This window comes from Vanellus vanellus, assembly GCF_965231255.1.
Source record: "Vanellus vanellus genome assembly, chromosome: 13".
Lineage (NCBI taxonomy): Eukaryota > Metazoa > Chordata > Aves > Charadriiformes > Charadriidae > Vanellus > Vanellus vanellus.
In genome coordinates this window covers 20,124,710-20,145,535 of record NC_138918.1, presented here as the reverse complement: position 1 = coordinate 20,145,535, position 20,826 = coordinate 20,124,710, and the positions used below count along the sequence as shown (strand labels likewise).

General features: G+C 52.9%; 3 protein-coding genes across 3 annotated transcripts; 2 read left to right on the top strand and 1 right to left on the bottom strand.

Moving 5' to 3' along the window:
• Positions 1-103: 103 nt before the first annotated feature.
• Positions 104-1,670, top strand: MZB1 (marginal zone B and B1 cell specific protein; the record flags this gene model as incomplete). Its single annotated transcript, XM_082490019.1, has 4 exons — positions 104-295; positions 573-679; positions 976-1,080; positions 1,182-1,670. The coding sequence occupies 4 exons, from the start codon at positions 104-106 to the stop codon at positions 1,357-1,359; spliced, it is 582 nt and encodes a 193-aa protein (XP_082346145.1). The 3' UTR covers positions 1,360-1,670.
• A 172-nt stretch (positions 1,671-1,842) lies between these two features.
• SLC23A1 (solute carrier family 23 member 1) lies at positions 1,843-6,308 on the top strand (the record flags this gene model as incomplete). The annotated part of the gene is made up of 15 exons (XM_082490000.1): positions 1,843-1,878; positions 2,379-2,450; positions 2,637-2,738; positions 2,854-3,011; positions 3,097-3,185; positions 3,271-3,338; positions 3,441-3,622; positions 3,717-3,837; positions 3,962-4,118; positions 4,305-4,452; positions 4,551-4,656; positions 4,739-4,868; positions 5,082-5,225; positions 5,384-5,479; positions 5,662-6,308. The coding sequence occupies 15 exons, from the start codon at positions 1,843-1,845 to the stop codon at positions 5,910-5,912; spliced, it is 1,860 nt and encodes a 619-aa protein (XP_082346126.1). The 3' UTR covers positions 5,913-6,308.
• Positions 6,309-8,232: 1,924 nt separating this feature from the next.
• On the bottom strand, positions 8,233-17,742 carry PAIP2 (poly(A) binding protein interacting protein 2). Its single transcript, XM_082489970.1, has 4 exons — positions 17,605-17,742; positions 13,179-13,338; positions 10,587-10,766; positions 8,233-9,363 (listed from the first exon to the last, which is right to left on the bottom strand). Exons 2-4 carry the CDS (start codon positions 13,314-13,316, stop codon positions 9,298-9,300), a joined length of 384 nt encoding a protein of 127 aa, XP_082346096.1. The 5' UTR covers positions 13,317-13,338; positions 17,605-17,742; the 3' UTR covers positions 8,233-9,297.
• Between the last annotated feature and the right edge of the window lie 3,084 nt (positions 17,743-20,826).

The window sequence follows — 20,826 nt, the reverse complement described above, 5'->3', positions numbered from 1 at the left end:
GATGCAGGTGCGTCAGCTGCGCATCAGCGCCCGCTCGCCAGCCCCAGGTGGGGGTTTATAGCCACTGCACGCCTTCGCCCAACACTTTCGGCATCGCAGCAGGATGCAGCCAGCACTGGCGACGTGGCTGGCCCTAAGCCTGCTGGCAGGCACGGGGGCCGAGGACATGTGCGGGGACCCCCCCGCTGCCCCGTCACGCTCCATCCCTGCGCCCCAGCTCAGCCCTGAGGAGTGGCTCTCGCCCCACATGCCCGAGTCCCTGCGCTGCGACGCCTGCCATGCCATCGCCTTCCAGGTGGGGACTGGGGAGGCTGCACCCTGAAAGGGGGGGTGAGAGTCTTCACAGGGATGCTCTGACTTGGGGAGATGCTGCCGGCTTCCTTCATGGCTGCCCCCCACCCCAAAAAAGCCCTTTGGGGCCAGCAAGCCCCCTTGCAGCTACTCATGGACCCACCACCCCATGCAGGGGCTGCAAAGGAGGGGGTGTGGATCCCATCCCTGCTCGGGATCAGGGTACAGGGGGGGCTGCTGCCCTCACCATCTGGTTTCTGTCCCCTTCCCTCCTCCCCCAGATTGAGGAGCAGCTGCGCAGGGCGGAGGGGAAGATGGGCAGGAAGGCGCTGAGCGAGTCTGACTACGTGGAGGTGCTGGAGAGGAGCTGCTCACAGGGCTGGGAGAGGTGAGCGGGGCATCCATGGGGATAGGGGTGTCCCCAGGGGTGATGTCCTCCAGGGTCAGGGGGTGTCCACCAGGGACTGGGGTGTCTCCAGGGATGGAGGTGTCCTCCAGGGAGTGGGGTGTCCCCAGGGATGGAGGTGTCCCTGGGGACAGGGGGTGTCCCTAGGGATGGAGGTGTCTCCCAAGGACAGGGGGTGTCCCCAGGGATGGAGGGTGTCCTCCAGGGACCAGGGTGTCCACAGGGATGGGGGTGTCCCCAGGGTCGGGGTTGTCCCCAACCCCTGCCTCTCCCCGCAGCTACGGGGTGCAGGAGCTGGATGGGGAGAAGCGGCTGGCGGGGCCGGGGCTGCTGAGACAAGAATCCATGAGCGTGATGGTGACGGGGGGACCCTGGCCGGGCAGGTAAGTCAGGGACATCAGCAATGGTGGGGTGGGATGCTGGGCACCATCCCCTCGCCACCATGGCAGGGGGACGTGGCATGACCCTCTCTGGCTCCTCACAGGTTGTCCAAGATGTGCCACGGCTATGTGGGCGAGCAGGGGGAGGCACAGATCTACAGGGCGCACCGGCAGGGCACGTCCGCCCTGAGGGAGCTGCTGTGCCACGGAGAGAAGGGGGCCTGCGCCGGCGGCAAGGCTGGGGGGCCGTCCCCGCCCAAGGCACTGCAGAACGAGCTGTAGCCCCGGCGCGGTTAATGCTTAATGCCCCAGCGACCTTCGGAGCCGACTTCGTCCCCAGCGAGAGCCAACACGTGCCAGGAGGTGGGTGCCTTCCCAGTGTCGCCCGTCACCGGCATGGTGACCATCCCTCGACGCGCAGCCCAGCCGTGCCAGGATGATGCTGGCGGCAGCCGGTGCCTCGCGCCGCCAGACCCCCCGTGAGCCGGGAATTACTCTGTAACCCTCCGGCTCTAATGTTTTACCAACACGGTGCTCGCAGCGGGAGCGCCCCGGCCCCGCCGGCGGTGCCAGCCCTAATTAAAGGAGTTAATAGCTGATCCGTCCCCAAGGCAGCGCTCCCCAGTTTCACAACCCGCAGCCAATGGCCGCCTTCCAGCCTGCCACCCCGTTCCGCAGCCCGGCCCGGGTGGTGACTAAAGTCCTTCCCACGGCCATAAAACCCCCCGTGCGGTGACATCGCTGCCGGGGCCACATCGCTGGAGGATGGGGACCCGCTCGGGAGACCTGGCTCAGCCCCAGGTGAACACAGCCTCCATCCCTGTCCCCATCCCCATCCCTGTCCCCATCCCCGTTCCCTCCTCGGCCATATCCCAGGGCAGTGGGGAGGGAGGCGGGTGGCCAGGTGCACCAACCCCCAAATGATGGCCATCTTGGGGCCATGATGCGCAGCCGGGGCTGGCAAAGGATGGGGTGAGGTTGGGGACTGTGGTGAAGCCCAGGACCAAGGGGACGTGCCAAGATGCTGCGTCTGGGACTGGCTGTGCCATCCCTCCTGGTGCCTGCAGGGTGGTCCGGGCACTCCAGGGCCAGCGGGGACCCCCCTCCACCCACCCCTGGGGACAAACCATAGGGACTGGAGGGTGTCAAAGCCCAGACTCGTCTCGGGGGTCGGGGCCAGTGCTGGGTGGGGCTGACCAGCCACACGTGCCAAGCCGTGGCCCGGTGACAGAGCCCAGCCCCATTCCTATGGGATACCCGGGACATCACTGACCCGGCTCCTGCCTCGCCCTCGCTGCCAGAACGGGAACTCAGCTCTCGCCCCCATTGGGCCCCTGCATCCCCCTGGGAAGGAGCTGCCTGCGGTGGGCAGGGTGAGTACTGCCCCCCCCTGCACAGCACCCACCTCGCGTTCTTCTCCAACCCACCCTCGGATGGACACTGGTCAGCCGGGACCTCTCCCCATCCTGGAGGGTGCAGGGGGTCCCATGGGACGGGCTGTTGTCCCCTCCAGCCCCCCGGGCGAGCCAGGGCTGAGCTGTGCCCCCCCTGCGCACCAGGACCCCGGGGCGGGCTCTGGGCCCCCCCAGCCGGCGGTGGACATGCTCTACAGGATCGAGGACGTGCCCCCTTGGTACCTCTGCATCCTCCTCGGCTTCCAGGTACAGCCTGGAAGAGGGATACCCCCACCAGCAGAGCCCGAGCCCCCCCCCTCCCTGCAGTGTGGGGCACCCCACGGCCCCCCAGTCCCACTGAGCCCTCCCCGTCGCCCCCCAGCACTACCTGACCTGCTTCAGTGGCACCATCGCCGTCCCTTTCCTGCTGGCTGAGAGCCTCTGCGTGGGCAAGGATCAGCTCACCGTCAGCTACCTCATCGGCACCATCTTCACCTGCGTCGGCATCACCACCCTCATCCAGACCACCGTGGGCATCAGGTAGAGCCGCGGCCATGGTGGGGACCCCCCCACTGACCTTCCTCAGGCCACGGGCACAGGCGTCCCCTCTCGTGTCCCCCCCCAGGCTGCCTCTCTTCCAGGCGAGCGCGCTGGCCTTCCTCGTCCCCGCCAAGTCCATCCTGGCCCTGGAGAAGTGGCGATGCCCACCTGAAGGTGAGGGCAGAGGGGGTTTGTGTGTCCGGCTGATCTCCCCCCAACCCCAACCCCAGGGACCACCTCACCCCTCCTCCATCCCCAGAGCAGATCTATGGCAACTGGTCACTGCCGCTCAACACATCCCACATCTGGCAGCCCCGCATGCGAGAGGTACTCCCTGCCACCATCCCTGGGGGACCTCAAAATCCTCGGCAGGGTGCTGAAACCCCCCCCTCTTTCTTCCTCCCTCCCTCTTTCCTCCATGCCCTGCAGATCCAGGGGGCCATCGTGGTGTCCAGCCTGGTGGAGGTGGCCATCGGGCTGCTGGGGCTCCCCGGGGCGCTGCTCAGCTACATCGGGCCGTTGACCGTCACCCCCACCGTCTCCCTCATCGGGCTCTCCGTCTTCCAAGCGGCCGGCGAGCGGGCCGGATCCCACTGGGGCATCGCCGCGCTGTACGGCACAGGGGGACAAGGGGGTAAGGGTGTCCCCCATGGAGACAGAAGCACGCTGGGGACATGAGGATCCTCGTCTCTGTCTCCCCCCCAGGACCATCTTCCTGATTGTCCTGTTTGCCCAGTACCTGCGGCACATCACCATTTGCCTGCCCGGCTACCGGCGGGGCCGCGGCTTCGTCCTGCTCCGCGTCCAGATTTTCAAGATGTTCCCGGTAGGGTCTGGCCGAGAGCTGCCAGCTCCTGGGGAGAGGAGTTTGTCCCCAAAATCCCCATTTTCTCCACGCACGGGTTTGCAAGCGATGTGGGGAGTGCATCCATGGTCCTCTGCCTCCGCAGATCATCATGGCCATCATGGTGGTGTGGCTGCTCTGCTACGTGCTGACGTGCACCGGCGTCTTCCCCAGCCAGCCCGAGGCGTACGGCTACAAGGCCAGGACGGACGCCCGGGGGGAGATCCTGTCTGTGGCACCCTGGTTTCGGGTCCCCTACCCCTGTGAGTGCCACGCAGGTCCTCCCGATACCCCTTCACCCTGGGGGACAAAGCGCAGCATCCCCGGGGCTGGGGAGCACCCCAAAAGGGAGGGGGGGCCCCAAAGCGGCACCGGTGAGCACCGAGGTGGGGGTGCCGAGTCCCTGGGGTGCTCCCCACCCTGACACCCCGCTCTTCTCCCCCGGGAAGGCCAGTGGGGTCTGCCCACGGTGACCTCGGCGGCCGTGCTGGGCATGTTCAGCGCCACGCTGGCGGGCATCATCGAGTCCATCGGGGACTACTACTCCTGCGCCCGGCTGGCGGGAGCCCCCCCGCCCCCCGTGCACGCCATTAACAGGTACGGCCAGCCGGCCCCCTGCCCACGCCGCCGCATCCTGGGCAGGGACGCTGCGGGAGAGGGGCGGTGGGGACCAGCCCACTCGTGTTGTTCCCCAGAGGCATTTTCACCGAAGGCATCTCCTGCATCATCGCCGGGCTGCTGGGAACCGGCAACGGCTCCACCTCCTCCAGCCCCAACATAGGCGTCCTGGGCATCACGAAGGTACTGGGGGCCGGGGAGGGGTCCCGACTTGCTCGGGGGGGACACGCGGGTGCCGTCACCCACTGCCGGTGTCTCTGTGCAGGTGGGGAGCAGGAGGGTGATACAATACGGGGCCGGCATCATGCTTGTGTTGGGGACCATCGGCAAGTTCACGGCGCTCTTCGCCTCCCTGCCTGACCCCATCCTCGGCGGGATGTTCTGCACCTTATTCGGTAACTTCGGCACTTCAAACCCAGGGCGCTGTTACCATCGGCCCCGGGGATTCGGGGTGGGCCGGGGGCTGCAGGGCGGGCAGCAAGGTTTTGGGGCTGGGTGTGAACGCCCTTTTGCTGCCTTTGCGGGGAGCCCACCCCAACACTGGGGTCCCGGCAGGCAGCGCTGGCAACACCGCCTGCCCGCAACCCCGCTGCCCTCTCTGCCGACAGGCATGATCACGGCCGTCGGCCTCTCCAACCTGCAGTTCGTCGACATGAACTCCTCCCGCAACCTCTTCGTGCTGGGCTTCGCCATGTTTTTCGGGCTGACGCTGCCGAACTACCTGGATTCCCACCCCAAGGCCATTAACACAGGTACCTCACCCAGCTGCGAAAAGCCCCAATTTTGGGTGTTTAGGGAGAGGGGGGGGGACGGATCTCGCAGGCGCTTGCCTGCCCTGGGTAAGCAATGATTAATTAAGCAAATCCGGCGTATCGCAGCACACCCCAGCTCAGTCCCCGTGCTCTCACAGGTGTCCCCGAGCTGGACCAGATCCTGACGGTGCTGCTAACGACGGAGATGTTCGTCGGGGGGACCATCGCCTTCGTCCTGGACAACACCATCCCGGGTAATTAAAGCAGATGGAGCCGGTGGGGGGGAAGCAAAGGGGGGGTTGGAGGCAGATTTATTTTGCTTTAGAGCTGCCAAGAAGGGATTGGAGGGTGAGGAGGGGGGTGACGCCGGACATGCCGGCGGCGGGCGGGCAGGGACCGGGGTCTCTCTCGGCCAACACGGCGCCGGCTGCCGCAGGGACACAGGAGGAGCGAGGGCTGGTGCAGTGGAAAGCGGGTGCGCACTCGGACAGTGCGGCGAGCGCCAGCTTGAGGAGCTACGACTTCCCCTTCGGCATGAGGGCGGTGAGGAGGAGCCGGTGGCTGAAGCGTGTGCCCATCTGCCCGGTGTTCACCGGGTTTAAGGCCCGGGCGAATGGCGGTGATGCGGTGGCGGCCGCAGAGGTGCAGGACACCCCGGACGGGCTCTCCGTGTGCACCAAGGTCTGAGCAAGGGGAGGGCTCGTGCCCCGGCGCCGGAGAAGCCGAGCCGAGCTCCTGCGGGTGCTGTCGGAGTTCGTTGGCAGCCGGCAAGTCCAAAGGCAAGGCTCCTGGTGCTCGTCCCAAACACGGGGCTAGCAAAATTCAAAGGTGCCTCTCGGGGACATCCCCAGCTCCCGGGGTGCCTGCCTGGGGACTACCAGCCCCCCGGACATTGCTCCGCCTCAAGCTTTAGCTGGTTGAGACTCATCAGCCACTTGCTGAAGCTCGTTAGTGACCATCAGAGCCAGCCAGAGCCACCGACTCCCACCCGGGGCCACAAATTTTCACACCACGCCCTGGGCTTCGGCAGGGCTACCCGGCGGCTGCAGCGGGCTCGGTGCGGGGTACAGGATCCAGACCAGCGTCAGGATGCCTATTTTCAGAACATACATTAAAAGTAAAATAAAAAATTCAAGCCCACTGGCCCTGCCAAGTGTCTTTGCTGCATCCTGCACCGCTCCCTCATCCGCAAAGGCTCCAGCAGCTTTCCATACCTGCTCCCGGGCTGCCCAGCAGGGACACACGCTGGATTTTGCCCAGCCCCAGCTCCCGTGTGCCCGGTGGGCTTCTGCCCGAGCCCCGGCGTGGCAGCAGAGGCGGTTCAGCACAATCCCTCGGCAAACCCATCCTGCTCTGGGGAGCCCTGGACAGCCGGCTCCATGCCGGCCAAGCACAGCCGGTTGGTTTTGGGGCAGTTGGTGGCCTCGTTGCCGACAGCAAAGCCCATTTCTGGGCTGAAATTCAGCAGCAAAATGCCCAAGTTGAAGCCAGCACTGCGTGACTGTGTCACAGTGTGTCCGCACAGCCACACTCTCGCTCCCCAGCCCGAGCTGGAGAGCAGAAGCGAGAAAACCTGTGGGTCAGGACAAAGAGCGCTTAGTAAATGAAGATGGGGGAAAAAAAATACCCCAAGCGACGCAAACACAACCCTCACCACCTCCCACACGCACGGCGCTGCCCAGCCAGGCTCCGAGCGGTGCAAAGGCCCCTCTCTCCTCCTGCTGCTGCCCCAGTTCTGTGGTCCAGCACAGTGTTACGCGGTGCACAGTGCCCTTTTGGTCGGCCGGGTCCCCCGCCAGTTTCTTACACATCCTCAGCCTCCTCGCCAGGGCCGGAGCGAGAGGAAGAGAAAGCCGCGCCACCGTGCCAGCGCTGTTTGGCAGCAGCCAGAACGCTGGTGAGCTATCAACAAAACCCCCACGCAGCGGGGCAGGGCTGCAGCAGCGAATGGGGCAGCTCCGTCCCAGGGCAGACCACAGGGAAGTTCTCTTCCACAATCCTCCTTGCGTTATGCATTCGGTTGGGATACGGCAGGGAAAAAAAACCAAACCAAACGGCAGCAAGGCTGGCTGTGTCACACACAGCTCCCAGCAGCAGCGTTCTGTCGCCAGCCACCCCGAGCTAATTGCACCCGGGCTCTAACGGTGACCCACAACTGCTGCCAGCTGCGCAGGGGCTCTCTGGTGAAACTCCCGCTCCAGCTAAAAATAAGCTGGGGCACAGTAGCGTGTTATTTCCTGACTTTGTCTTTGGGTGCTGGAGTCTAAATGATTTCCAAGTCAACAGAAGCACCAGGATACTTTTGCTGCTTCTAGGAAGGGCAGCGGGTCTCAGGTGAGGAAAGGGGAAAGGTGACACTGAAGAAGGAGCCCGGGATAATTGCAATTAACAACAGCGAAATGAGTTGGGCTGAGTGACCTCCTCCCAGAGGTGTTCCTCCACCTGGAGCAAACCCCACCATAGGTCAACAGTTGTGTAAAGGTTTCATCTCCCTCTTCTCCTCCTCCTGCATCGTTTCTGAAGTCTTTCTATTAGATTTAATCAGAGGCTGATTAATTGCCAGGCTTGGCAAAAGTTATGAAGTGTGGGCGGATCAGACTCATATCAGAGGACTCACTCACGCCTGCCGGTAGCGCTGTCAGGTTGCCGGGACAGAGAGCAGCCCAGTTCCACCAGTGCCCTGCCAAAGCCTTGGGCGGCGTGCGCCAGGCACGGCTTTATGCAGTGCCATCAGCCATCGATGAGGACTGCCCGCGCCACCAGCTGCAGCGGCGCTGAACCGGGATTAGCAGCGGCGAGAAGGCAGGGAAATACACCCCGGCCAGCGCATACAGCGGGAGGGAAGAAAGAAAAGAGCAGTCAAGAGTCCAATCTCGGAGGAATATTTTGGGTTATGGTGTTACAAATGGCCTTACAGGCACTGTATCCCGCACATCACCCCCGCCCTCTGCCCGCTGCCAAGTGAGTTTCCAATGTGAGATGCGTATTCACGAGACGGCCACCACAATCAGTTCTACTATTATTTATTTTTTTAAATATTTTTGAAAAAATATAATTTTTTTACAATATTTTCAACTTAAACACTATTCACACTGAACACGTATGGCAGCTTAACCTACCCGAATATGAAGTTTAAGAAGCCAAAACTGTTCTAGCTTTATTAAAATGAAAAAAAAAAAAAAAACCCAACAAAAAAAAAGTCATTGTGCTGTAGACTATTGTGTAGTGATGATTAAACAAAGCAAGGGAAAAGCACCACTCAAATCACTAACGCTAGGGTTTTCTTGGTTAAATCCAGCTATAATAAAGTCGTACGCTAAAAGTTACATAGGCAGAGCTATGTACGTATCTGGGTTCTTGGAAGAAATTGTGATGAAACTCACATCTCCTTTAAACGTAATTCGGAAGCGGAACATTTCTAACATGATAACATACTGCAAAGTCCCGGGAATTTCTTCCTTCCCATCACTCGGGTGTTAGTTCGGCGGCTGAGATCTACGACTCTGGACAGGTCTGTAAAATTTCTGTTAAAGCTCATGCTGTTTAAAAGGAGCATGAAGGTTTGTTTTTGTTTTTTTTTTAAGGGGAAAAAAATTAACATTAGTAACAATACTGATATTTCAAAGGAAAGTTAGCTAATTTGCATAACAATCAGATCTCCTCGCTTTCATTTTGAAGTTAAGGCATTATCAGGTGCGCGCTAGCACCAGTTAACACATCTTTAGTTAAAAACAGACCATCCATAGCAAATGCCAAGTCCTATTTAAAAAGACAGAGTCTGCAGAAGGTTTTATAAACGTGGTACTTTGTCTCAACTTGACTGGTGCTTCTTACCTCACTGTCTCCTTTGCAGAGAGCCAGGGCCCAATTATGTTTCCACTAAACTTTTTTTGACAGATTTACTTAATAACAGTCTCAGCACTTTTATTGAGCATGCAAGACTAACAAAACTTTGGCAATGCATAAGTGTAACACAGTGACAAGAAGAGAGAGCTTTTACAATTAGATCTTCTAATACTGGCTTCACAGTGTGGAAATTGTGCTACATCCACCAAGAGAGGGCCCAGTCTACTCAAATATTTAAGTACTTCACCCCAGGAACAAACTCCTTTGCGTTTGGATTCAGATTACTCTTGACCTGAGAAAGGGAAAAACAGAAGTCTCGGTGAATCATCATTTTCATCTTCCATCTTCAAGCCGAATACAATTCGAGGCGGACAGTGTTAGGAACAGTTTACGGATTTAAAGTAACTGTCAGGTATATTATACGGTTTATTGTATATACCCAAAGTATTTTTAAAATCACTAGAAAAGCCCACTCCTCTGTGCTAGCACCTGAATTATCCATCCTTCCTTAGCACCACCTGGATGTTTCACTCCGATAAGGGCTCAGGGAATAAGAACCAAGAAAACCACAGAGCGTGCATCGAACGCAGCAACTCCGATTCATGCTGAAATAGCTTTTCCCGAAGTTGAGCTGTCAAAATGTGCCATGAGGTTTTTAGATCTTGCTTATTTAAGCAAGAGGAGACTTGTTCCAGGAACTTAAGCCACTTCTGAGAATTTAACGTATATGAGCACTGATCAATTTTTAAAATTTCTGTGACTACCCTGTCCTCCCGCCTGGCAGGCGGCTGCGGCTCTACGGTGTGCTGCAGTTATGGGTGGGCAGCCAGCATCCCCAAAATGAGCTCCTTCTCATAAAGAAATGCAAGATGAGGCTTTTGTGTTCTTAATTGAGTCCAAAACTGCTGCCTGCAGCTGCTTAAGCTTCTAAGTAACAAAAAACTGCTTAAGCTTATCAGTAACGCTGTATTTTGTGAGGGAAAATATGTACACACTGCCCTTTCCTTTTAGTTAAGCTCTGGACAGAAGTCACACAGCAAGAAACGGGGAAATAATCACAGTTTAGCTGCTTTCCTTGTCCTTAGGATTTCTACAGAGAGAACTGCTATGGTTTGCGCGATCCAAACCAGTCCTGAGAACACGGCCTGTACCTACCCAACACAAAAGTGTTGACAGAAGACGAATTAAACTTTTGCAGTCCTGTCAATGAGTGGGACTTCACAGTGTCAGCGTGCTTCGCTCACCACCTTTCTTTCATAACACAATATGCATACCCAAAGCCACTTGAATTTATGCCATGGGTTACGAAGAAAAAACACCAAATAGGTGGTTTCACCCAAGGAAACATCCCTTAGCCAACCACTCCGCATCTCCCCCTCCACCACAGCCAGGCATGGTTTAAGAATCTCTGGCCTACAGGTAAAACATTTTCTCTTGCAATTACCAGAAATAAATATCAGCCTTGGAAAAGGAGAGGTGTCAAGCTTTAGAAATACGATGAGAAACTGAATTTACCACCAGATCCTCCAGTGATGAGCTGTCACTGATAACAAGGTCATTGAACTGGTCCTGGATTTGATCCATTGTTTGTGGGAGATCACGGGCTGGAATAAACCATTCGTGCTCCTCCTCTTCTTCCAGCATCTCCTGGAAACAGCGCTCAATAAATTCTTCTTCCCACAACTCCTCTTCGATCTATACAACGAGAAGAAACTGCTTCATCAACAAACTGATCGAGAGCTTGTGTCTTCATTCCAAGGTCTGTGCACCTAGCTGACCTTCTTTCTAGCTACACACTATGACTTCTAGCAGAACACCACGCTTGCTCTGCAGGAAGGCAAGAGGCTTTGTTTTTTTTTTTTTTAACGTAGAAAAGTGCTTTGTCCCAGGAACTTGGGCTGCAGTTAAAAGGGAAGGGCAGGAGAACACACCCCCCAGCCCTAGCTGTTTTGTTTGCAGATCATTAGGAGCTCAAGGAGAAGGAAAATGTTGGTTCCAAGTGAAAATTTCCATTATACCAACTAGTCTGGACTGCAAATATGAGGAAGGGAACCAGGGACAACGCATGCAGCCAGGCACACTCCCTAGGAAAGTGTCCTGCGAGATTCTTGGCAAAATATATAACCACTGCCCATCACCTGGAAAAAGCAGCATCTCCTTGGCTGTAGGTTATACGTTCACACAATGTAGCTCTCCTAAGGAACTCCACATGATCTTAGCAGTTGTTAAGAATGCTGACCTGCTGCACTATAAGCAGGACAAATCAACTGATGCAGAACTGACATGCATTGCAGAGATTAAAGGGAAGTTTTGCTTGGTTGTTCAGTAAACAAGCTTGGGATGGAGCTCATCCCGACAAATTTTCCAGGTCCTGCATCGCAGTACTCAAGAATGGAAAGCAGGGAAATAGAAGCTGGTGTGAATGACTTGCCAGACACAAAGGAGCGGAAAAATGATTCAGGACAGATTTAAAAGTTCCCTCAATGGAAGCTGAAACATGTTTTCCTATCTATCCTTCATTCCAAAATCAAACACACACTCGATCCTAAAGTGGAAATTCAGTTACATACCACAAATGCCAAATCAAAGAAGTTCAGGCCAGAATTCAGCATTCCAGTAAAATCCAAGTCCCCTGGGCACCCCTTGGGGTAACACACTCACCAACTCACTTGGTGCTCAAGATGTCAGCTTTTGGGGAACAGCGACTCATCACCATATGCTCTAAGCCAGTGTCCACACAATGCAAACCGCACAGGAATCACCAACTTCGTAATTTCCCCAGTAAAGCACTCCAGCAAGGAGAGCAGTCTCCAATCAATCCTTCTTGTGAGGCACTGTCTCTGTCCTGAGTGCGGGCAAAAGGCAGCCACGGGCATGCAGCCACAAGCTAGTATTATAGCAGGGGTTGCCCAGCTCCGGGTTTTTTGTTACATGGTTGTACACCTGTGGGTGCCTCCAATGGCAACTCCAGAAGTACTTAATAACATCAAATTCCCCAAATGCCTTGAAATTAATATTGCCCATTTGTGTTTTCCAGCCCAAGTTTAACTTGTTCAGGTTCCCAGAGACGTGCGTGCAGCAGCAGGCAACCAGGCTGCCACACAGCACTTGCCTGCCTGAATAAGACCATTCTCCCCTCATGCTCCCACTGCTCCTCTTCTCCAAAAACGGAGTCTGTACTGGAAAAATAGTTTATCCATGCCACAACTCTCAGCTTTTTCCCCCCAAGAACCGCATATCCCGTATGCCAACTAAAGTACAGTCCCCAGGAGGAAAACCCCACCAAACAGGAAACACCACCGAGACCATCCTGGCATACGCACAAGGGAATTTTAGATTTTGCAAGCAACCTGAATTTTGGATTAACTTTGTGCCCTGCTGACACTCTAAGAAGAGTGCAGCAGACATATCCTATTTCAGAAGCTCAGGCTTCAGCACAGCCATACTGCTCTGGAGCCCAGAGAAAGCAGCGACTTGAATACAAAGATCAAGTTTTGATTAAGAAAGGGGCGGTGGAAAGAGGGAGGCTGTTCCCAGCCTCCACAGGGAGAAAACTCTGTCCAGATGCAAGCTGAAAGACAAAGTGAAGGCATCTGTCCAACCCGATTGCGAAGGCCAGCTGTGAGACACTTAAGTATTAAGTAACTAACAGGACTGCCACCCAACAGCTCTGTCCACCAACTCCCTTAGGAACACCAGCCCTGTTGACGAGGCAGGTATGCACCTGGACGTAGCCAGTTCAGAACTACAGCCACCGGCATGTTCGCACACACAAAACCTCTGCAGCTCACCAGCCTAGCAAACTCTGTCCCTTCCACAGGGCCACATAAAGTCTACTATCTTTTTCTTCCTCCTTCCTGCAGAAGTAGGGAAATTAATGGATGGTTTAGAACATGCCACACTTCCCATATTTCCCACCAAGATTACTGAAAACAAGTAAAACAAGTGAAACCGAGACCCCAGTATTATTCCAGCAAGCCTAGCTAAAAACCCTGTCTCTAAAGGATTCCCAGTCTTGTACCCTGGTTGCTAAGCCACAGCACCTCTCCCTTCAGCTAGAAAATGGTAAAGCACATCACAAGACATTTAGAGAGGGAAACGACTTGCCTGCCTGTTAAATTCCTCTTCGTTCTCCATCCACATGTACTCCGCAAAGGGATTGTCATCTTCATGAGAATGACCATTTATAATCACATCTTCACTGATGATGCTTGGGCTAGTACTGCTGCGACTTGGATCTTTCATGGCTGCGTCTTTGAGTCAAAGTCTGCAATTAAGAAATGCAGTAATTAAAGATGTGCAGATTCGCTCATCACCCTGTTTCTGCATAAGCCCAGCCCAAGGGAAGGCTGCACCTGAAGGCTCCAGGTAGCCTCACTGTGACTGGAGCAGAGGAGCTCTGCTAATTGCAACAAGTAAAAGAGTATCAGAAATGCCATTCCCATTGTACGTAGATCTGAGTGACAAACTAATTTCCCCGATTAAACCTCACCAAATGCCAATGAAAAGCAACAGGAAAAAACAGAAAGCACGTGTACTTGCCAGTAGGAAAGTATTTAAGGCAATATTTAAGAAACAAAAGGAAAATTGTCTTCCAAAATACTGTTAAAGTTCCCACCTGTGTCTCACCAAACTCCCCTGGAAATGACCTGCCTGGAGCCTGCACTGTTTCCAAGGCGGTGGGCAACACTGCAGGGGAATTTCCAAGGATACCCATGGTAGGGGAAACTTTGGTGTGACTTTTAGCCTGCCCAAATTCAGTTACAGGATGTTCTATGTGATTGCATGAACCAACTTTCACGGCCATTTCACCGCTGAGAAACCTTGCAAGAGAGGCAGAAACCATTACGCACCCATTACTCACAAAGCCAATTTGGCACAACAGTCCTTACAGCTACCTCATTAGCAAAAGCCCACTGATTACGAAGCTTCAGGTAAAGACAAACATCATAAGGCACTGGAAGACAGTACGTGCTTGCCTCTCATCCCACCTCATTAATATGGATTGACTCATGGCTGGAGAGCGCTCAGCATTACTGCGTGTCCATGATACGTGATATCGCGACGTCCTGAACTCAAGGAATGAAGGCACAGTTGGCAAGCGTGTTTTGTTCCACCTAACCACAATCAAAAGCAGGACAAAAACTAAATTTGGTCTGAATCCTTGTCATAAGGATGGCATTGCAGCCTGTCCATCAGACTCGTAAGTCTGCGTGAAGCTTATAACTGAGTCCAGAGAGACCCAACTCTCTCAGAGCCCACCTTCTAACTGAAAATCGTATTTGTGTCACAAAGTAAATGAGACAATGCTGCTGTTTTTCCTACATCGTGTTTAAGTACAGCTATCAATACTGGAAAAGCTGTGTATTTTTAGATACTAATACTGGCAATGTTAATTATTTTTTTAACAGTATACAAAGCATGCGAGGCAATGAGCTCAAAAAAAAAGAATCAAACTTGAATGTTTTTCTCATGCCAAAAATTTGCAATGAAATGATGCAACAGTGAGTGAAAATATGTTTATTTTATTCTCAAATCAAAGTTTTGGCTCGTTGTCTACATATCAAAAATGACTTATTTGAACAAGAAGGTATCAAAATATAGCCTCCATTGTCATTAGACTACAAAGGCTTATCATGTAGCAGCTCATATTTTCTCTGTATATTTCAGATGATCCTATTATCTATGGAATTAATTCAAGTTTTGGTTCAAAATGTATTCTTGACAATACCAGTAAAAGGCTTGTCACATCCAAATGATCAATTAAGAAAAGCACAAAGAGAAAGGAACTTGCCCAGTTTGCTCTATTCAAGGTTTTCAAATTGAAGGCAAACCAAGTACGGAAGTCACTTTAAGCTCCCTAGGAAGTACAACAAATGAGACCAGAACCCGGGTATTCTAGCAAGAGAAAACAGGTTCTTTTTGATGTTCTTTCAAAACAAATTTGCAAAGGATTACTGGCAGCATTTAACATAAAACAGGAAAAGACATTGCATTTAACACCCCAATTCAAGCTTGAAATTGCTTTAAGCAACTTCAGCTGTTCACAAGTTAACAAATGGGATAGACTAAAAGAATTAAAAGACCTCTGAGTCTCAAAAGCCTCTTCCTTTTTTTTTTTTTAATGGTGTTTTCACCTTTTTTTTTTTGTGGAGTGAATCTTGGTATTAATATTCCATTGAGCTTTCTGCACACCAAAAATTTACACTATAAGTGATTAACTCTGCATTAGCAGTGTAACATACTCAAGCCAAATTCCAGGTGGTGTCTGTACAAAGAGGACTGCATAAAGGTAAAAATAACAACTAAAACACCCCTAGTTGTTTGTGTAAAAGCTTGAAAGGTTAATTTATTGAATCAGGAGCTAGTTTTCCAATTTCTTAAATGTTCCCGTAGAACACAAGCTATTTGCTTTAGGAGGTAGGGAAGAGAAGTGCAGTGTTTCATGTTTGGACTGAAACAACTTTTTCCATTACTGCCCAAGGATGATGTGGATGATTATCTTCAAGAAAGATCCAAGGCTCAACCTGAACACCTGAAGTTTATCTGATGAAGCCCTTGGTCCGCTAAATATTTTCCCACAGGAAAACACGTCAACAAACGCTTATCCTGCATGAACAGTTAGGAAGCCCCAGGCCAGTCCCTTACTCACAGCACTCCTTGTAATTTGATTTTCTGCAACTTGTAATAAAATATACAGTACAGGGAGCTTTCCATTTCACCGTTTCAAGATACAAACCAGTTGGCTTTCTGTGCTCATTTGCGAGGACAAGATTAGTCTCGTTTCACCGGTATTGGATACAGGCTTTTCAGTCATGAGCTACAGGCAATTCTGAGGAGAGCCAAATGGTACTTTAGATTGTGACTTTTTGCAAGCCTAAGACGACTGCTGCAGAAAACAAGCTGGAGTGACAGGCTACACTACTGGCGTGAATAAAAATATTACATTTCCCATCTGGCAGTAGGTGGAACTCAGAGGATCTCAAAGCTCCTTGCACTAGAACAGGAAATATAACGTTAGCAGTGCTAAGGAACAGAAAATATGGAGAATTCTGCCACAGTGGTATGACTAGAGATCCAGCGCCAAATTATTCCAGAATTGTGGCAGGGGGTGGGGGTGATGAAGGAAGAACAGTGTAAGAGCATAAGGAAAGACGCTAAAATCCAGGATTTTTATCTTAGGAATGAAGTCAGAAATTAAAAATCCTGGAACAGGACTTTCAGGTAACTCAGTGTTTTCTGTACGAAGCATGGAACTCGTTACTCCAGAACATCATTAAGATCCACTTATTTACTTGTTTCTGTGAATTTTGCTGCATTTATAGCAATGAAGAGCCCTACACCAACCACCATTACAATTCAAAGCTTTGCGATTGAAGACTGCATTTAAACCCTATCACCGAGGAAGATTATCTTAACGCCTACTTCGGAAGATAAGGTCAATGGGCGTAATTCCATAGAGCAAAACACAGGTCTTTTCCCTTGATTAAAAAAAGGGCGGGGGGGAAAGAAGGTATTTGCTTCAAGCATCCAAAAGCAACACCTCACACCGGGATTTTAGTAGCAGCTGAAGTTTAAGCAAAGCTGTTTTGGTGCAGCAGGGAGTGCTTTGAACTTCTGCAGAGGATGGTGTTATTTGTTTATTAACTAGTGGTTACTCTTGTGAGTCAGGAGCGCTGGCCGAGTTTCTTGTTATCTATTACATTAGCAAGTAGCAGTTATCAAGTCAACCAATTATACTGCGGATAATAAACAGATTTCTTAATCAAATCCATGAGGGATGCCAACGCCGATACAAACACTTCAAAGCGTTGCACTAGGGTTTACTTGAAAACAGCCGACTCCTTTGCACCGCATACCAGCGCCGAGGCGTAAAAACAAAGTTGGCGGCGAAGAGCAGAGCCCTGGCAGAGACGAGCGGCTCTGCCGGGACCGGGAGCCCCTCGGAGGGGACCGGGTTTGTTCCCCGAACCCCTTTTCACGGTAACAACGAGCGCCGCCGCCCGCCGAGCCGCTCGGCTTCAACGGGAACCAGGCGACCCCACCGGGGTGAAGCTCAGCTCAGCTCCGCCGGCACCATGGCGGCCGGGGAGGCGGGGCGGCCTCTCCCCCCCGCTCGGGGGTAGATAAACACCCTGGGGCCAGGCTCCCCTCCCGGCCCCGCCGCCTCCGGGGCCCAGCACGGCCTTCACGGGCCTACCGTCAGCGGGGCCCTCCCCCCTCGCTTTGTTCGCCCACACGGGCCGCCCCCGCGGCGGGGGTTCCGTCCCGGCAGGCCCCGCGCCGCCGGAGCCTCCCCCCACCCCATCCCGAGGACCCGGATGGAGCTGGAGACAATGAAGACGGCGCCAGGAGCCAGCCCCGCCGCGCAGGCCCCACCACCGCGGGAAGGAGGAGGGGGGGGCGGGGGGGTGCGCGCCACCCGGCGCCGCCTCAGAGAAGGGGGCGGCTCCCGTCCGCCCGTCCGCCCCCCCCCCCCCCGCGGCGGCAGCGGCGGCCCCGGAGCTGCGCGCCCCCACCCGCGCCGCCTCACCTGAGCGCAGAGGGAAGGGCCGCGGGTACGCACGCCGGCTCCCCGAGCTACTCCGCCGCCGCCGCTTCGTCCCCCGCTCGCTGCAGGCTCCGCTCCGCGCCCGCCGCCCCGCTCCCCTCCCAGCGCCGCAGCCCGCCGGATGTGAAATCACTTCCGCTACCTGCCTGACCTCATAGACACCGCCCCCCTCCTCCCCGGAAGTGGCAGCGGCAGGCAGCCCTGGTGAGGAGGCGGCGCGCGGCACGCCGGGAGCTGTAGTCCCGCCCGGCGGCCATTTCGCGCGGCGGCGCGGAGCAGGCCGGGAAGGGTAGTCCTGCCTGGGCAGGGCGAGCCGCCATCTTGTGGAGCCGGCTGGGCCGGTCAGTCGCCTTGATAACGAGGTGGCCCCCGACCACCCTCCCGCGGCCGGGGCGAAGCTGCCCCGCTGGCAGCGGCACCGCAGCCCTGTGCAGCTCCGGGCACGCCAGCCGGGAGGTAAGAGGCACAGGAGGAAAGGTGCGGCCCTGCTGCCCTCCCGGCGCCCCAGCCGTCCTAGGGAAAGCATCCAGCCCTGGGCTCCGCTGAGGGAAAAGAAATTCAATACTTTCTGAAAAACACGCCTGTTTACAAAACAAATGTTTCCGCGCTAGGCTCACGCATTTTTAAGGCTCTATATTAGGAAGCAGGAGAGAATGAAGGTTCTTTGGGACCTACGTTAAGTGCCCAGACTTTAACCCTACTTACAAAACAGGGTGAAAAAGCGATTGTTTATTCTCTCCTTTGATTCTCCCTCCACTTTTTCTTAAAGCTAAGGTAGAAATGACTGTGTCCTTCAGACGCTACCTGCTTAAACGTGCGCACAGAGGTTTTAGCAAAGATCAGAGCTATGTTGTGCTAACCCATCCTCCCAAATACTCTGCCTAGGTGCAGGTTTTTCCAGTCCTCTGATCCTCACAGTCTCTTAAAAAGCGAAGGAACTAGACGCTGACAGAGCCAGAAGCCCTTTGTTTCATCTAAGCCATTGTGATGAACACAACCTGACTTGATGCAGAGGCAAAAGAAAAACGCAGCATCGCAAAACCACCTCAACACCCGCCTCAGCAGGAAAGACGTGTAAGCTAACCACCACAAAAAGCAGGAAATCTGCCCCAACAGCAAGTTGGGAAAGGTATGGCAGAAGAATGTTTCCATGTGCAACTGCAAAGCCCCAAAGTGCACGTTACTGAAGCTGCACCACAATAAGTAACCTTTGAGAACCCTGAAATCCATTAGTTGTTGAAGAGTCACCAAACGCGAGATTTTTCCAGGCTCTCAAACAGTTAGTGAGCAACCAGTGCACAGACCACCATGCTGAGCTTAGCTCCTCACATTACACCACCTGCTAGGCTGGAAAGTCTCCTGCACTATCTAAACACTCACATAGGCTGTGTGTGAACAGGAGGGGGGCTATTTCCAATATCCTCCAATTGGAGGATAACAATTTCATTAACATTTCTCTGTGCAGCCCTTTACTTCCTCCTAAATTTTAGTAAGGGATAAGTAGCTCTACAGAAAGTCTGGGTTTCCTCAAATTTTCCAAGGACATATTCTCCCTTGAACCAAGCTGTTTATATTGATTGTATTAGTCACCATTACTAACTTGTGTGAAAACTGGCATCCACATTGCAGAGCCTGTCTAATATTGCACGCTGTAGTCTCATGCTCTGCGTGAATACCCCTCGCCCCTGTACAGAGCAGACACAATTATTTCCAAAGAGTTACTCTCTGCAGCCTGTGGCAAGACCACATATCGATCTGCTACTAGAGTGTTCCTGGCATCTGTCCTGAAGATCAAGTTATTGTGATGCCTTCTTTTCATCAGAAATTAGCGTAAGGCATGTATTTTCCATGGGGACAGAAGACTTTTTGCAGAAGTAGATTAGGTTTGACATTTTCGGATGTGTAAAAGGATCCTGTTGCACATGTACAGGTGTGAAGACTTGCATACAGCTTATCAGGGTTTTCAAAGAACTTGCATTAGGCATCTAACATCTGACAATAACAGAAAATGAGTTGATGGGAACAAGGGATTTTTTTTTTTTACTCTGAAGTTGGACTATACCGTAATTACTTTATGCTGAGGACACTAGGTGCAAGATCACTGAACCGCACAGCTAAGATTTAAGATGCAGGCAATAGCTAAGAAAAGGCTACTTAAAAAATAAAACATACAGTGCTATAGTACTTTAATACACTAATCTTAACTGCATGTTGTAAGGAAGCTGTTAAAGTGCTTGGGGGAGGTGGAGACCTCCAAAATAAATTCTTATCTGTCACCTTTAGAGAGAAGGGGGATGACCGCCAAACACTGAATGATTGCTTTGAAGTCAGGTCCTCTGCTTGGCTGATGAACTAAGCAGCCTCTTGGAGACGAATGATAAATGTCATCATAAGCAAGCAGGGTTCCAAGTACATCCTTGTGACTTAGTCAAAATAGAACTGATGGCAGAGCGGCTGTTGCTTGCACTTTCTTTCAGAGGCCTGGGAAAGCCGTAGAGCAGTTTGAAGACCATCTCACTGCATTGCATTTAATCCATTTCATACAAACACAAACAAAACTTTGCATACTAATGAGTGCCGTGTACACCACAGTAACCTATCTTTGTAAAAGTACAAAAATGAGTCACTGCATAATAAGATTTTTGTAATTTGGATATGCTATCTAAATAAAATTTGCACCATTAGCTTCCAATTAGCATTTCACTACTCTCTGTATAGAGTCCCCAGAGAAACTGCTACTATCACAGTAGGAGATGCCTGAAGCTATACTTAATTCTTGCACAAAAGGGATTGTACACCCCCCCCTTTTTTGTGAGGATGCAACAGCAAAGTTACAACTGGAAAGACAAGTTATCAAGATTTTACTTCCAACAAAATACACCATCTTGTGTCTGCTAGATGTATTTGCTTAGGTAAATTAACTTCAAGACTCAGCCTCCTACATTTAGAAACCCTTCTTAGCACTGAAGCGTCCCTGCTGGCCAAGATGCTCAGGTTGAAAGAATTGTCCCTAGTCATTTTTATTCACATGAACGTGCCGTGGCTTGAGCTTCAGCTTTGACGAAAACACCATAAAAGTCAAGAAATAACACTGTCAGCAGAATATACCTACCAGTGTTTTAACAAGTGATATTTTAATTTTGCTTGGAAATTAAAGAGGTTTTAGGAAAGAGAAAGAAAAGTTATGCAGTAAGCTGCTAAATC

Excerpts from the sequence above, each read along its gene's own strand:
- PAIP2 (XM_082489970.1), bottom strand. The coding sequence starts at position 13,316 with ATGAAAGATCCAAGTCGCAGCAGTACTAGCCCAAGCATCATCAGTGAA. Across the intron at positions 10,767-13,178 it reads AAGAGGAATTTAACAGGCAG|ATCGAAGAGGAGTTGTGGGA; the intron begins GCAAGTCGTTTC and ends CTCGTTGTATAG. Across the intron at positions 9,364-10,586 it reads CATCACTGGAGGATCTGGTG|GTCAAGAGTAATCTGAATCC; the intron begins GTAAATTCAGTT and ends TCCCTTTCTCAG.